Source organism: Nylanderia fulva, unplaced genomic scaffold, assembly GCF_048542155.1.
Source record: "Nylanderia fulva isolate GAGA-0341 unplaced genomic scaffold, ASM4854215v1 Scaffold37, whole genome shotgun sequence".
NCBI classification, from domain to species: Eukaryota; Metazoa; Arthropoda; class Insecta; order Hymenoptera; family Formicidae; genus Nylanderia; species Nylanderia fulva.
Genome location: NW_028190444.1, coordinates 1,792,925 through 1,810,717, shown reverse-complemented (window position 1 = coordinate 1,810,717; position 17,793 = coordinate 1,792,925). Strand labels below are relative to the sequence as shown.

The window sequence follows — 17,793 nt, the reverse complement described above, 5'->3', positions numbered from 1 at the left end:
CGAAAGTAAGGCAATTTGAAATACCAACATAAAATTGGCGTTAACTTAATTTCGTTTCTTGTCGATTGATTTCCCTGCATAATTATTATTTAATTTTTTTAGAAACTCGTCCGGGACACATTTTTATCAGCGACGGACCCCTGGCTCCCCCTTTTCTTTGTCCATTACGTAAAGCAGCACTCCCTTTATTACGCCGTGGAAACAAGGTGTTCAACTTCGAAATCGATACCTTGCGGCGTTCGTTGACGACCCGTGATTTTATTAACGAGATGGGGGGCTTCGGAGGGGGTCCTCCTTTTGCCCCCTTGCGATTCCTTCCCTCGTCCTTCGCCCGGTTTGTTTTCCACCTCCTTTCTCTCCTCTTCGCACCCCCGGGTGGTTCCGACGAAACTCGACACTTCTCCTGGGACGCGATATTGATCGCGGTTTTGTGGCTGAAAAGATTACCACGATCCCCGATAACGTTGCGCCCCGTACATACGTATACAGCAGGCTCGTATATTCAGCTCGTGTTCGCAGCTCTCTCTCTCTCTCTCTCTTTCGACACGCCTCGCTAAAGCCTTGCCTAGGAGAAGGTCACTAATTTGCTCCGGACGCGACAGGCCCCCGTTTATCACTTCGACGGATCGATCATCGGATTTGTACAAGTTGCAAGAGGAGTAGGATTGTAAAAAAAAAACATTCTACAATTATTTATAATAGTTTATTAGTGTTTTATTGGATTTTCTTAAAGAGAGAACACTTGACAGGAATTTGTTGTGATTTTTTTTTTAATAGAATTTGTTAATAATGATTTGTCCTGAATTGTCTAGGATAAAGGAGGGAAGAAGAGTCCTGAATTTGGATGAATGGAGTGATAGTTCCGTGATATTTTAACGATGTGATGTTTCTATTGGCGAAATGCAACCGGCCACTTGTAGAAAGCCCGACCTTGACCGAGAGCACAACCTACTTACGGTGCATCGGGAATGAAGTTGATTATCTTCTCTCGGATGTTGATTCGATTATAATTGATTGACGTAAAAAAAAAAAAAAAATCAAATTAAACAATTGGTTTCAAAATCGTCGCTTGATGATGATAAAACTGTGAAGGATTATCATCATCAACATCATCATCATCATCATCATCAGACGAAATAAACCGGACATTGGATTAGAATTGGTTCTTCTACTACTCCAGATATATATATATATTGCGACTCAAAATATCGCCTCTTCTCAGATAAATTCAGAACACATTCCGGCAATAACCGATAATCACTTCTTATCAACCCCGCCTCTTTCACATTTATTTATCGTTTAGTTTCTTCTTTTTTTTTTTTATAACTTCATATATACATTGGCTTGTATGTTCTTAAATGAAATAAACATTTGCCGGCTCCGGAGCCAATTGAAAATCCTCTTTCTCTTCTCCCAAACTGATAACATCTCTCTTATTCATATACATTTGGACATATACTTTTGAGATTTATATATATTATTTATTTATCTTTATTTGTTCTCTTTTATTGTATTTATTATTTTTATTCTTTCATTCTATTTATTATTTTTATTTTTTAATTCCATTTATTGTTTCTTAATTCATATTTTTTAAATAAAATTTAAATTTAATTATATTTGATTGTATTTATATTGAATTATATTTTTTATTATATATTTTTTAAAATTATAAATAAATAAAAAACTCGAGAAAAAATATGAGAGATCCGAGGTTCTGGAATTCTCGCGCTTTTTTTTCGCGTATTATTTATTCGTTAAAAATTGTAAAGAACGGTGATAAATAAAAAAAACGGCGCGGATAAGCAAAAGAGCGGCGGCTCTTAGCGTCGTTCGATTCGAAATCCGATGCACAATCATGCTAGCTCCGCTTTCTTGTTGCATCAACCAGCCATGACCTGCCTCAATGAGCCAGTCGTCAAGCGCGGCAGGGTCGGATTGGCCGCGTGACAATTCCGTCGACGATCGCCGGAGGAGTGTATATGTGTGCGCTATTCGCGATCGGAGAAATGTCGCGTTCGCGAAGAAGAGATATCGTATATTCGCGCTTGTGGCTCGACAGAAACATTTTGGAAAAATCTTTACTCGACGATAAGAACGACGTCCGAACTATTAACTGGTTCTGTCGTGACGTTTGCTCCTGGGAAAAACCTTGAAAATCTAGGACTCTGAGAGAATTTTGTTCTACTTGAAAAATCAGAATTCTTATTTCATTGGGACATTTTTTTATAAAATTGCCCCTTTGATCATTTCACTTATTTTGCAACATTTGAATTTTTATGAAAATTTTATGTGATTTTTTTTATTGACCATCTATTTTTAGTATCGAAATCTTGTGTAAGTTTTAGAAAATTGTTCAATTTTTTAAAATTATATTTAAATAAATTAGTATATATTATCTCTTATAATTATTTAATTAATAAATTAAATATATAATAATTTAATAAACGAATAAATAATCTAATACATTAATTGAAATAAATAAATTGTTTTTTGTTTCATATTTTTTAAAAATTGATTTTACAATTAATACATCAACATTAAATACTAGAAAAACTGCACTCTTGATAACTTTACAATCATACATGAATAAAAAAACATTAGAAATGTCATAACAACATTTTTTTAAAAAGCTGCATCTACTTTTCTTATTTTACTTAGAATTTTAAATGAAAAATATCTGGAAGATTAGAGAATTTTTCTACAAGATTTGAGTAGACATCTGTTTATAGAAAAAGAGAAAGTGTTTGCTTTTTAAACGATGTAACTACAAGAACCTCTATCACTTTTTGTCATTATCTTTCTTTTCTTTGTGTTCTCTTTCTTTATTTTTATCTTATTTATTTGTTTTTTTTTTTGTTAAAAAGGATTTCACTTTTTCGAGCGCTATTGAAGGATACTTCTTGACGCGTTTTCATTATTTTAATTAGCGACGTATTTTAATTATTTTAAATGAGTGGTCGCGGGGAAGAAAATTTTTATTATCATACATATACATACATCGTAACGCTGTGAAAATCGTTGGAGGTTTTCAACGTCATCGACATACAATATGCGTAAAAATGTTTGCGCGACCTTCGCATCATCTATGCGGCCAAGGTGAACCTACGATACTCATTAATATTGCATTAATTTATAGCCGTAACGAGAATAGATAAATAATATATCACTCGAACACACTCACGAAACGAATATTTTTAACAATTCTTCTCGCGTTTTGGAAATATCGTTATCGAGGCCAATTATCGTAATCAATCGGATGTTAATTTTTATTGAATAAATTCCACGAATGTAATTTTTTCTTCAAGTTGTCTGTTTAATGGATAAGATAAAAAAATTTATTTATTTATAATTATTTATGAAAAATTAATTTAATTTTAAATAAATAATTTAAAATAAATTAATTTATAAAAAAATAACTTATGTAATTAATTAAAATATATATAGGGTGTCTCCCTTCTCCTCTCTAAATAGGGTGTTCACAGCTTAACTAAGTGCTCCTGGAATTATTTTGAATGAAAGAGTTTAAGTCAATATGGGTCGGAAAATTGCAGTTTTTTAATCAAATAAAAAATTCCAAGTTATAATTTTATTGCGCCAATACTCGTGATTTAATTATAATTTTAGGGAATATAGCACATTCAGAATTAATTGCCAGATTATTTGTTGAAAAAGTATTAATAGATCAAAATTATCTAAATTATTTATAAATAATAACAACTTGATACACATAATTACAAATGCATTTTTCAAGAGCAAAGGTGAACTTTTGAAGAGGTAGATTAAGAGAACTATTTGTAGTCCTAATATAAAATGCTAAAATTCTTTTTTTCTCGGCTTTCAGAATCTCTGCGCGACTACAACGGACTTTCGTCGGACCTTTACAAGCCCTCGAACTACGACAAGCTCGCGCTGTCACTCCTGTCACCGCTGCCGAACGAGCAGGACTTCGCCATCAACGTTTGCACCCTTCTGTCGAACGAGGGCAAGCACACCCTACGGCTGGACAAGTATCCCCGACTGGTGAACATCCTCCTGGCGCACGCCGGGGTCTTTGACTCGCCCGGCACGCGGCAGCTCTTCATCGAGGTGTACTCGCGCGTCCGCAACTACTCCATCAACTCCTTCTGGTCGGACGTCCTCGACTCCCAGGACGTGATAGATCTCACGAACGAGAAGACCTTCATGAAGAAGCCGCCTACCAGTCTGCCGACGTTCTCCAGACGGAAGACCCTGGAGAAGGAGAAGAGCAAGCAACAAGATACCGCTCCGTCGACGACGGAGAACGAGGAGCCGCCCCCGACGCTGATCGACATCGACGGGGTGGGTCTCTTTTTGTTACTTTCATCCAGTGGAGATACATTGAAAATGTATCTCGATATAGATACAAATGCATAAATTGAAATGTGTGTAGGTACAGATACTTTAACAGTATCTCGGATACATATCAGATACTTATACTTAAATTATTTTTTATCTTAATATAATGGTAATATGTACAAAATATACTCATATGATAGGTAAGATACATTTAAACTGTATCTCGATACAGATACATAAATTAAAATGTATATAGATACACAGATACTCGGATACTTTAAAAGTATCTCAGATACATATCAGATACTTTTGAATTTTATTTTAATAATGGTAATACGCACAAAATATACTGAATAAATCTTATTTATTAATATTATTATTTATTAATATTTTTCTTTACGACTTTATTAGTTTTAACACATCAAAAATGCCTCAAAAATATCGTCACTCGAATTATTTTTCCGTGATAAGATCACCAATAATAACAATCGCTCAACCTGTGGTAATGACGATATATAATTGTATTGAACTTGAAAAACAAATGTTTCATATGAGGAAAACGTATATATATTTATGCGATATCTTTTTGCTTGTCTGACAAATAAGAGAGAACTTTCATGTACTATCAGCTGTTTCTACTTGTAGTCTTGATCTTTTATTTTAAAGAATTGGGCAATTTAAAGAATAATGTGAAAATATATCTGAGAAAAGCAATTCAGATATATGTTTTGTATTTAAATACAGATGCAGATATTTCAATTCGAATATATTTCAGATACAGGATCAGATACACAAAATACATCTAAATACTGTATTTAGATACTTCAATTCGATAATACAGGCTTCTCAGATACAGGCTCAGATACACAAAATGTTTCTAAATACTGTATTTAGATACATTGAAGTATCTAGATACATGTATTTTTTTAGATACTTCAATTCGATAATATCTCAGATACAGACTCAGATACACAAAATGTATCTAAATACTGTATTTAGATACTTCAATTCGATAATACTGGCTTCTCAGATATAGACTTAGATATACAAAATGTCTAAATCAAAATGTAGATACATGTATCTAGATACAATATTTAGCAGACATGCATCTAAATACTACACTGTTTATACCTAAGCTTCGAGGAATAAATTCCCCAGGAAATGTTATTTTCCTTCCTTGCTCTCGAGCTTGTCTCAAACCTCATGATTTCGCATTTCAGATACTCCCGGATTGCCCAAGATTGGATCTGACGTCGGACGAGAGCCTGAGAGATCAGAACCAAAACTCCATCAAGTTCGAGGAGGAGGATAAGGATCTGTTTTGCGTCGGTCGGACGTTAGGTACGCAGGATCCTTACGGCCAGCGCGTGCTGCAGATCGCGTCGATCTTGCGGAACCTCAGCTTCACGCCGGAGAACACGGTGATACTAGGCAGGAATCGGTGCTTCCTGCGATTCGTCCTGCTGTGCGTGAGAGCGAGATGGAGCAATCTGCACCAGCTCGGCTTCGATATACTAGGGAACATAGCGAACGAAATTATTCTAAAGGAGGCCGGTGAGAGGATAACGGACGTAGTTCTGTCGTGCGTGGCCATGGGAATCGAGTCTCAGGACAGGTTTATCGTCATATCCTGCCTGGAGGTGCTCAACAAGATCAGTCAGCAGGACAGCAACGAAGAAATTGTCACGTTCGGTTTGGCAGATAACGTGTATGAACTTATATGCAGGTAAGCAGTGACTCTTCAAATACATTTATGAGCTTTTTGCATTTTTTTAATGAAAAAATCATAAAATCATCTTGTCTGCTTCCAGATTCCTAGCCCTGAGCGACATAGCCCTCTTAGTGTACACCCTGGAATGTTTATATGCGCTGACGTCGCTGGGGGAGAGACCTTGCACGAGCGTCGCGCGAGTTCGCGGCGCCATCGACACTCTGGTCGCTCTCGTCACCGTGGAGGCGCAAAGTTACGGCCCGAAAGCCTGCATTCTCATGCGAGTGGTCGAGACGGTGTCCACAGTAGCGGCGCAACAGAGCACTGCTGCGCAGGGCGTCGCTTCCGTCACCCCCTCCACGCCAACCGCAACCACCACGTCCACGTCTACTCCGTCTACTCCAGCGACGGTCACCGTGACGCCGTCACCTGCCAGTCCGGCGTCGTCTCGACCTACGACTCCCGCCGCGACCTCAGCCAAGTCGACAACGCACAGTAGTACGTGATTTTTCTAGCCCTTCTTCAGAATGATGAGGTCTAGAAGAGTGTTTAACATTCTTAATAATCAATGTTACTCGGTTCTGTCGAAAATGACGATTGCCAAGGTTTATTTTGACTCTAAATTATCTTTTTTTCATATAAATTCGTTAATTTATTATTTAATGTTCTACTGCGATAGAATATTAAAAAAATGAAATTTTCTTAATCGATATGAAGGAAAAAATTCAAATAATAATGTTTTTTTATATCGGCGGTTTTTTTTACATTTGTAGAAGCAGTGGAGACGGCTAACGCGATCCAACAGCAGAACGCGCATCAGCAAATTATTCAGGAGAACGAGCAGTTCGCCCTAGGCTGGGTGAGAGCCACTTTCGAGCTCGCGCCCGGTACGCGCATCGAACAAGAGGAGTTGTACAAAAAGTATCTCGGCTGCTGCACGAAAATCGGCAGGCGAGGCGTGATAGCTCCGTTGCATTTTCCTAGATGCGTCAGGTAATATCGCATGTAGAAGAAGAGGCATTTCAGGTAGCAGACTGACGTTCAGCAACGTCAGTTTGCTACTTGCGGTGTGTGTACGCGTGTCTTTTGACTCATATTATGTATTGTTGCCCGTGCAGATCCGTTTTCGGCAGTATCGTGGGGCCGAATCCGTTGAAGGGCGAGAATACCGGCACCCAGTATTACGAAGGCATCCGTGTACGAGCGACACCCGCGCCGATCACTTATCCGAGCCAACAAGTTACCGCTGCGGTCGCGACTAATACACCACTGATCCCGGCGGTCAACACTACTCCAGTAAAGGTGCTTCCCGCTCAACAGCGTACAGTCAAGACTATAAATCCCGCATCCGATAGCACGGCCACCCAGGCTCCCCAGGTCGATAGTCCCGCCGCGTCGTCCGGGGCGCAAACGACCTCCACAACCGCCAACACTCCCGCGTCTCCTATCCTGAAGGCCCAATTGTCCGCACCGCCGAAACCCCCGTCCAGCAACACCTCGAGCCAGTCCCAAAATCCAGTGACCAAGGTCGATTCTAAAAGTCAGGTGGGTCCGAGTACCTAGCTCTCTCTCTCTCTCTCTCTGTACCGTTCTCTGCCGTTCTCGTTCATGACCTTGGTTCTCACTTTGGTTGTGCTGTAACTTCATACGTACATAACGCTATTCTTATTGTTGGTTTTCCCATTTTAACACACGATCTAGAATTTTCTTCCTCGTAACACCAGGGGTGAGAGACTTTTCCTATGCATGCTTCGTGCGAATCCAGCGACTTTGCTCTTATCATCATCGATGTAGATAAGATCGATGTAGAACAATCGTAAACCGCAAGATCTATTCATCTTTCACTTTTGCACAGATCTTTTCAAATCTTTTTACATCTCGCTATTTTTTCTAAGATATATGAAACTTTCTTTGCTATTATTTGCAGTCATAGAAAATTGAAAAAGTATCAAATTGTTTCCAAGGAGATCAATGTAGCGTGTGCAATCATCATTTGTGATTTCTGCTTGCAACAAATGCTTCTCTTTCGATTGCGCAAAATAATATAACGTATCAGATACATAGTATATATTATATATCAGCAGATAGTGTGCATTGACGTAAAATGCTTAAAATGATAAACTCTTCAAAGTCGAGATCCGCATATAAGGTGGTTGAAATTTCTATGTTGCCTCCTTGTCGACTAGGTATCAGTATCACATCCGCATCTGAGCCAGGCGTTGCTAGCGAGCGGCTCCCAGACTCCGCAACAGCAGCAACAACAGCTGCAGCCGCAGCAACAATCTCAAAGTGTCCAGGTAGTTGTTAAGGAAGACAATCGAAGTGGCACTACGTCGAGTTCCATAATTAAGAGCCTGTTGGCTACTAAGGTAACGATCAGCAGCGACTGCATGCCCAGTGCTGCTGCGACTTGTGTGTCTACCCCTACTGCCTGCGTAACAAACACTACTGCTAGCATCGCATCCAGCATCAGTGCCAACCAGCTAATAACCAGCAACCAGGTATCATTGTTGTACAATTAACAAGAATTAAGTAGATCCTTCTTTTGGTTTAAAAATATACTAGATTTTGAAGTCTCGGAATTGTTTTCTTTAAAATGTCTGCGCTTTTATGATGTAGTGTTGATTGATGTACTCGAATTTTTGTTATGTATTTTGTTGTTTCCTTTTTTTTTTCTCGAGAGATACAAACTCAGACCAGAATGTCGTGTCCTTTCCTCTCCTTGACAAATATATTGCAAATATATGATAAAAAAGAAAAGAGCCATTTAACGAGGATTTAACAGAGTGATTTTGAGAAATTGAGAGTGACTACGTAATTATTGAACACTAACAACAGCATGGTTTTTCATGAGATTTCGATTGAATTTTCTCTTTAAGATCGACGACTTCGAGAAAGTGACGTAATAGTGGGGGAAAAAAATTCGAAAAATGATTTGCGTCCTTTTCTCGGTTACACATCAACGATGTGGCTTTTCCAGGTCGCCCAGCGTCAGCAACAGCAGAGGTTACTGCAGCAACAGATGACGGGCGTGATGCAACCCGCCGCACCCGCAGCCACCCCAGCCACGATACTCCCAAAGACTCCCGTGAACGCTAAGCAGAAACCGGCACTCACACCCATTCCTGCCAAAAAGATACAGAGGCTCAACGGGGCCAAGTTTGTTGTGACTAATAACTGCGAGAAGGTACGTATTTTATGAGGTCTCTAGCTAGGCGAGATTACCTAGAACCTGCATCGAGCACTTCGTGTTGTCTTTTCAGTATTTGCTATTATTTAAATAAAATTATATAGATTATTATCTGGATGGAATTTTGACGTCATCTTATCTTTATATAGGTATAATAAAAATGTATGTATTATCTATGTTTGCAGCTTAGATGAGAAAAGTGTTACTTTAATGAATTAGTAGGAATAATATTCAGATATAAAAATACTTAAGCAGTAAGCGATAAAAACTTATAAATAAAAGTATGAATATATTTTTATAATTCTAATTTTTCTTTTATAATTTACATTTTTTATAACCGTATTTATATAAGCGGTCTTAAAAATAATATTATCTGGAAATTAGCTAGATAAATCGCCAAATAATTTTTATCTAGATATATTCAAAACAAAATCATCTTTGTCTTATCTAAGAAGAATTGAAAGTTGAAATGAAAAATATGTCAATTCTTTTTAGATAAGATAAAAATTATTTTGTTTTAAATATACGTAGACAAAAGATAAAATTATTTGGCAATTCATCTAGATACCTGTAGATAATATATAATAATATTGTAATATTTTTTAAAGAGTACTTATGTAAATACAATTATAAAAATAATTGTGAAAGAGATAAAAAATATATTTTAAAAAATATCTACAAATGATCTAGATAACTTGTAAATAATATTTTTTAAAGACCGCTTATGTAAATACAATTATAAAAAGAATTGTGAAAGAGAGATAAAAATAAATTTAAAAAATATCCAGATAAGAACCGCCATATAATTTGATCTGTTATCTAGTCCATTGTAAACTGATCTAAGCGCAACACTGTGTATTCCAGACTGAAGTAAACGATAACGACAACGCCAATCAAACAATCGTCACATCTACCGCCACCACCACGACTACGGTGATGGTGAACTCGACTGAAAACCACATATCCTCCTTACCGGCGAAGGTCTGTCGTCCGCCGTTGACGCCGACCGTCGTCACCGTCGCCACTTCCCCGCCGAACAAGGTCAATCAGCGCACGACATATACTTCCATCGCCGAGGATTCGGACTCCACCAACAACTCGCTGGCGTCGAGTAGCGGCATCGGCGGTAGCAGGGACTGCTCCGGGGTGGGCGTCGAGGAGGAGAACATGCTGACGAGTTTCGAGGGCATCCTGTTGAACGGCGCGCCGGCGAGCAACAACAACATGGACATCGATGCGCAGGAGGAGGACGGCTCGTCCAAGGACTCGTCGAGCGTGAGCTCGAAGGACAAGCCGTTGCAGAGCATGATGCTGGTGGATTTGCTCGAGAGGAAGGTCGACAAGGAGCCGATATTGAACGGCGTGCTCGGTAAAAACTCCATTAACGAGAAAGAGATGGACCTGGTGGAGAATCACATCAAGAAGGTGCTGAAGGAATCCCCTGGCGAGCTGAAACTGAAGCCCGAGGTGGAGGGTGGGAACATTATACAGAACGAGGCATCCGAGGACACCTTGATAGAGGCGCCGCGGGGAATCAAGAGATCGGCTAGTGAATCGGACGAGTTGGAGATCAAGAAGCCCAAGTATTCCAATGGCACGATGTCGCCCGATCCAGCAGTTGACTCGACCACGGCGGAATCCACGGTTTCCAGTATCAAATCCGAGGAGCAGGACGACGACAAGGACAGCGAGAAGGCTACCGTTTCCTCCACCGCGGCGAATCTCTACGCAGCCCTTGCTGCCGATTGTATAGAGGACGAGACTGATCTGGAGGAACAAGTGAACGTCAGCAAGGACGCGATAAAGGAAGGGACTGCGCCGACGGTGGCGACGATAGCGGCTCCTCTTCCACCTCCTCCGCTCCACGTGAAGACGGACCCGACGCCGACCATCCTCGTCAAGGAAGAACCGCAGACTCTGCACATTAAGGAAGAGCCTCACATATTCATCAACCAGATCACTCAGGCGCCGCAGCCGCAGCCACAGCTGCAGCATCAGCAACAGCAACAGCTCATAGTGGCGACGCCCAGGCAGATAGTCGTCCAGCAGACGATCCCGACGAACAACCAGGTCATCATACCCACCGCGTCGGTGAAGGGAAGACCGCAGCCGACTCAACCGCAGGTGTTGCTGCAGCAGAGCGCGGGCGGCCAGCTACAGTACGTGGTGTCCGGAGGTGTCCCCGGTCAGAACTACGTGCTGGCGCAGCCGCAGACGGCTCTGGTGCAGGGACAAGCGCAAACCGTCCTGGTGGCGCAGACGACGCAGCAGCAGGGAACCGGCACCAAGACCATCATCATATTGCAGCCGCAGGCAGCCGCACAGCCTACTCCGCAGAAGATGGTAGCGGTGACGCCGCAGGGGCAGCAAGTGGTCGTGACGCAGGTGCCGCGACCGATTCTGCAGAGTCCGGCGCTCGGCAACATTCCTCCGCCTCTGGTCCCGACGTCCGCGACTATCCCGCAGGCCTCCATCATAGTGAACAGCTCGGTGGCGCAGACCAACCCGAACACGGTCACCGTCACGATCCCGGCGATGGCCCAGCAAACTCCGGTCTCCACCAGCGTGCCGTCCAGGGTGGTGACTCCCACCCCGGCGTCCACGCCGCCGCCTACCAGACCCACGACGCCGCATCAGGCGGCGGCTACCCACGGCGTGACCGCGGTCAAGCCGTCGCCCGCCACGAAGATCGTGAAGACGGTGAGCTCGTCGACCTCCACCGAGCCGGAGTCGAAACCTTCGACGAGTCAGCAGCAGCAACCGACGCCGCAACCCTCGCCGCAGGAGAGTAAAACTATCACGATCAAAATCGACCCCAACGCTTATCTGTGCGAGTGGCGAGGGTGTCTTAGGTAAGGTCGAAGAGAAGAACTCAAATTATCCATTTATGATTGAATGTGATGGTTTTTTTATGTGAAAAATATATCAATCTTGCAGACAATTTAAAACACCACACGAGGTCTACCTTCACGTTTGCGAGGTTCACTGTCCGACCGGTGGAGAGGAGATATTGTGTCTATGGGCGAGTTGCGACGCTCTCAAGAGGCGCAGATTCTCGTTGATGACGCACCTTTACGATAGGCACTGTAATGCGGATGTAAGTGAACCCATCTTTTATTAATCTCAGGGAGGAAATTAATAACAATTTCGGACAAGAAAGGACCCCGCATTGACTTGTTGAACTAAAGATGTAGTAGCTTCAAAGCTAAACATTGGATAGATCGAATTACAGTCAAACATCTTGCAAAGTTCTAATTTTTCGTGTTTGACTGGCTGTAAATCGTCTATTATTTAGTTTTGATCCTATTACATTTTTTATTCAGCAAATCGTAACTTACAAATGTGAGAAAATCAACTGATTTTAACAAGATTAAATTCTGTCTAGGATTTCTATCTAGGTTCAAAAACCCTGTACTAATATAAAATCAAATCTCGATAAGATTAGCTGGTTTTCTCATTTGTTGTAGCTTATGATCTGCTGAACAAAGAATGTAATAGACTCAATAACGAAAAACTTGGTTCTACGAGTTGTTTGACTGGCTGTAACTCAGTAAATATCCAGTATTTAGCTTTAAGGCTTATTACATCTTCTGTTCAGCAAGTCATAACTTTCAACATGTGAGAAAATTAGCTGACCAACAAAATTAAATTCTATCTAATATTTTATAAGTTCAAAAACCCTGCATTAATTACATAAAATTAAATCTTGGTAATATCAGCTGATTCTCTGATTTGTTGTAATTTATGATCTGCTGAACAAAGAAAAACTTGGATCGTACGAGTTGTTTGACTCGCTGTAACTATCCAGTATTTGGCTTCGAGGCTATTGCATCTTTTATTCAGCAGGACATAAGCATTTAACATGAAGAAAAAATAGCTAATTCCAGCGAAAATCCTATGTATTTAGGGCTTTATATTTACGATATGTATTTTTTCTTTTTTTCAGACAATGTCGATAAGGAGGAAACAGCTGACGGTGACGGGCAAAACCGAAGTCTCCACGTCCACACCCCCGACTCCGCATCATCCCGGATACGCACCCAATGCCGCATTCCACGCTATCAAACGACACGCTCTGGAGTTCGTTAATCCTAAGGAGCTAATGGTAAGTTTAAAGAAATGCGTTTCCTATAAGCGAAATATATATTGACATAAAAATTAATATATTACATATATATCTGAGGCAAAAACTAGCTCTCTGGTAAATCAATATACAAACTACACCACTACACAGATTTGCAATTCTACATTACCTTGTAATACACTTCTCTATAATCTTTCTTTCTGTCATACACATATATTGATATTCCGTCAAATCGAATTTTCTGCGAAAACCTCCCGACAGTCTATGATCCTGTCCCTTTGAGAATCTTTGAATGATTGATTTAACGAAAATTTCTTGTTCTCTCTTCCCTGGCGAAGCAGCAGAGGCCGACCAAGCCCGCTGCAGCCACCTCATCAAGCTCTTCTTCCCCCAGACCTGGGCAAAATTCTCCACCGGAACAGGTAAAAAATGTGTTCAAGAGTTGGAACGAAACCACAGCCACAGCCCCTGTGCGCTGCCGCTGTTGCTGCTGTTTTCCTTTTTTTTGTCGCCTCTTTGTTGCTTTTTTTTCAATCCCTTCTCTGTTTTTTTTTCGCACACATCATATATCATCCCCTTAGACTCCTCTTGTTTTTTACCCTTCGGTTTGTTGTAGCATGTTTTTTTTTTTCATTTTTATTTTGACACATTACACATATCGTTGCATTTGTCTTGATTTTTTCCTTACATGTATTTACGATGTACTCGCAAATATTCATTGTTAGGAAGGTGTTGGCACGGTGTTTCGTTTCAATAGAGCAGCAGAAGCCAGACTCACTTACCAAGTAGAATGCGCTATTAAGACTTCGGTCTAAATATTTTGTTGCTGTTTGTCTGTGTACGTGTATATTTGTTCTTATTGTTGTTTTGTAATAATGGTATTAAGGTGCAAGGATATGATTATATTCGCCCGCTGTTGACACTGTCGATCCTTCATCATACGTGGAATTCACACAATTCAGGACAGAAAGATCGAAATCGCAACTTCGCCGAGAAAATCGCAGCTTCTTACATGACATTTAACACTGACTGACATCATACAATTTCTTGGAATTTGTATATCCATATCCATGCATTTTCATAAGATTTTTTTTACAATTAAAGCTTCTAGCTCCTCGTCGACTATGTTAGATTATGACGTCAGAGGCGAGAAAGCACACGCTAAAAACTTTTATCTAAATATCTTTTCATTTAAAAATGACATTTAAGAATTTTTAGCGTGTGCTTTCTCTGACGTCATAATCTACATGCTCACAGCGAGGGTTCAGGAGCTTTATAGATCAATGTCTTCATTTGTATTTGATTACTGTCTGTGTGTGAAAGGAGAAACAATGTGTGCAATTGTCAACCATTATCTTCTTATTTTCCAGGATGACAACGAAGGTCCAGTGACCAAAAGTATTCGCCTAACGGCAGCTCTCATTCTTAGGAACCTAGTCATATACTCAACGCACGGTAGGAGGTAAAGCTTCTTTTAATTTATCATAATAACAATAATAATAATAATAATAATAATTATTATTATTATTATTATTAATATTATATAGAGGTCCCAAAAGTCCTGCAACAGTCAAATATCTAGAAAACAAAAGTTTTGGCGTGTATTTTCTCGCCTCTGGCGTTACACTTCCTTAGTCAAAGCTTTAACTGTTGCAGAACTTTTGGGACGCCCTGTATATCTGGCGAATTGGAGTTATTTCATGAATTTCCTTGCAGGCACCTCAGAGCGTACGAGCCTCACCTGGCCGGGGTCGCGTTGAGCAACGTCGAATCATCGAGAACGATCGCACAAGTCCTGTACGACATGAACGACCAGAGTAGCAGTAGCCATAATAGGTGACCTCTTGAATCAGGCCTCTAAAGAGCTCTTTTTAATCCCGTGAGCAGCGATCAACTTACATTATTTCGAATATTATGCGAGGAAACGAGCGTGTTAGAAGTTTGTAATCGTGTTTTGCTGTGCTAAATGCGTGCATACGATCTGATAAAGGAGAATCTTGGGACTGGAGAAGAAGGAGAGAGAGAGAAAAGAGAGATAGATGGTACCGGAGATAAATGTTCCATATATAGAAAAAAGAGGCCTATAAACTTACTAGGCAAGTTACTTTGCCAATTTTAGATTGTAACTTGAACTGTAACTAGTGAAACACAAAACAAAGACATTTAGTTAAAATCATGCGGAAAAGTGATAATGCGTCTGCGAGAGAGAGAAAGAAAGTGAGAGAGTAAAGACAGAGAGAGAATGTATGTGTGTGTGTGTGTGTGTATGTGTGTCTGAACAAGTGTGAGAGAAGAAGAGAGAGAGATGATATTTCACAGATTTAATATTAATATTTATTTTCTCAACAAGAAATATGGAAAAAGTGTTTTTAGTGAACATGTACAAAAAACGAAGAAAATACTTTATGAACGTTATAGTTAATTATATAATCGATATATTATAATTAATATTATATTATTATTATTCTATTATTAATTATTATATTGTATGTTTTTTTTTCGTAAATCCAAGAACTTAGCTATATGAAGAAGAAAAACGGAACCTTTTTTGAAATGTATTTGTTAGGAATTTATTTTCTTTTTGCTTATATAATTGCGTATTGCAATTACATGGCTATATTATCGTCTCTCTTTGTTTTATTATTAACTAATCTAATTATCGTCGAAAAAAAAACATTAGTAAGATATAACAGTAACTACATGCTAGCGAGTTCGTCATTACAGCAGGAACATTCATATCACTGCGTAAATTTAACGATGTCTCTAGTATAGATCAGTTTTAGCTCGACGATTCCTAGCCGATTCGACTTTCAGCGAGATGTGTCAAGATACCTAGAGAGAGAGAGAGAGAGAAAGAGAGAGAGAGAGTGAGCGAAAGAGAGAGAGAGAGAGAGAGTGTGTTTTTTTTTGTCCTTAACAGTTGTTAATGAAGGAGATATCGAAGATATTGATATTTTCGATTTTATATTCTCTGTGTCTATTTTCTCAGATGCAAAATATGAAATAAGTGCTTCTTAGTTAACTATCGTTTACAATAATATAACGAAGAAATTTATTTGAACTATCATATCAATTATATAATCGTTTCATCAATTAATATTATATTATTTTATTCTTTTAATTATATGTATGTTTTTTCTAACCCAAAATTGCTATGAAGAGACGGCTTTTTATGATAATGTATTTGTAGATTATTTTTTTTTTCTTTATGCGTATTGTTCTGCTTATTATCGTCTCTCTTTTTTTTCTATCTTTTCGTCGAAAAACTTGTAGATTCGTCTCTCTACGGTTCGTCTTCCAGACATTTTCCTGCGTATTCATGTTCTAGTTTAGATCGTTTCTCGACGTTCTCCTCACTCGCGTGTGTCAGATCTGGGAGAAAGAAGAGGAGAATAGAGAGAGAGAATTTTTTACGCTCTCCTATAATATGATATGATATGATATGCGGCATATCGTTAAATTTTCGTTTACAAACAAAATGACTTTGTCATTTAGCGTAGACTTCCAATCAAAGAGAGAGCAAATCTTTGCGAGACCAACAATTTATTATTAAAATTATTCGCAAGTTAACCAAATTACAAATATCAAACAATTTTTAAAAGGCCTAAGATTATACTTTGACGAAATTGATTTTTATACTTTAAGCTTTAAATGACTTGTATATTGGAATTTTTATTTTTGTTTTTTTTTCTTTTTGATACTCGGTTAACTTAGTTTTTCATGACTGATATATATCCGCACACATATTGGAAATATTTTTTTTGTTCGATATTCTCTTGTGGCAGCTTAGTTGTACTTGCAAACTACTATATAAATAATCGCTTCGAGTGTCTCGATTATAAATATAACGTTTAACAATCAAGCTTATACAACAGTAGACGAAATTTATTGTGATATCGCGTGAAATGCAATATAATAATCGTTGCAGCGCATAATGACAAAGTTGTCTTTCGACATTATTTGCTTTTCACCCAAAAATTGCTATGAAAGATCGTAGGTTTTTTTTTGTATATTATACAGTATATAAAAAAAAATATAATTAGAGAAATGGCGAGTTTCTTCGAATCTTACATAAACCAAGTATCATTCGATTAAAAACAAAGTTAAATGGTCATTTAACTCTCATCGGAAAGACTTGATACCTAATTTATGAGAGAATATACGATGAATCTTTATTTTATTTTAAATAATTCAAAACGTTGGAGTGACGAGTATTTTATGTTTTCGGACGTCACTTGCTTTTGTGAACAGTTTATAGATTGCATTTATTGTTTATTATGAGTTTTTTGAACTATTATAAAAGAAAGTAAGGATATAAGCTCTAATCATATTCAAATATATAAATATATATATATATATATATATATATATAATATTATATAATATATACACAATATATTATAATATATAATATATATATATATATATTCATATACAATATATACATACTTGTACATAATACCTGTATTTCATTCACGATGTTAAAAACCT

General features: G+C 38.8%; 1 protein-coding gene across 8 annotated transcripts in view; it reads left to right on the top strand.

Annotated features, from left to right (window-relative positions):
• Bap170 (Brahma associated protein 170kD) overlaps positions 1 to 16,192 on the top strand; it is a 55,496-nt gene extending 39,304 nt beyond the window's left edge. For 2 of the 8 annotated variants that reach the window (XM_029308680.2, XM_085485516.1), the window contains exons 5-17: positions 3,842 to 4,320; positions 5,538 to 6,043; positions 6,129 to 6,526; positions 6,802 to 7,021; positions 7,147 to 7,573; positions 8,215 to 8,529; positions 9,009 to 9,215; positions 10,083 to 12,070; positions 12,156 to 12,315; positions 13,165 to 13,323; positions 13,641 to 13,724; positions 14,673 to 14,764; positions 15,019 to 16,192. In XM_029308680.2, coding sequence (XP_029164513.2) covers positions 3,842 to 4,320; positions 5,538 to 6,043; positions 6,129 to 6,526; positions 6,802 to 7,021; positions 7,147 to 7,573; positions 8,215 to 8,529; positions 9,009 to 9,215; positions 10,083 to 12,070; positions 12,156 to 12,315; positions 13,165 to 13,323; positions 13,641 to 13,724; positions 14,673 to 14,764; positions 15,019 to 15,142 — 5,159 coding nt within the window. In that variant the 3' untranslated portion in view covers positions 15,143 to 16,192. Of the gene's footprint in view, positions 1 to 2,870; positions 3,097 to 3,841; positions 4,321 to 5,537; positions 6,044 to 6,128; positions 6,527 to 6,801; positions 7,022 to 7,146; positions 7,574 to 8,214; positions 8,530 to 9,008; positions 9,216 to 10,082; positions 12,071 to 12,155; positions 12,316 to 13,164; positions 13,324 to 13,640; positions 13,725 to 14,672; positions 14,765 to 15,018 lie in introns of those variants that run through there. The other 6 variants (XM_085485520.1, XM_085485515.1, XM_085485518.1 and 3 more) reach the window with 6 other exon arrangements.
• The last annotated feature ends 1,601 nt before the right edge of the window (positions 16,193 to 17,793 follow it).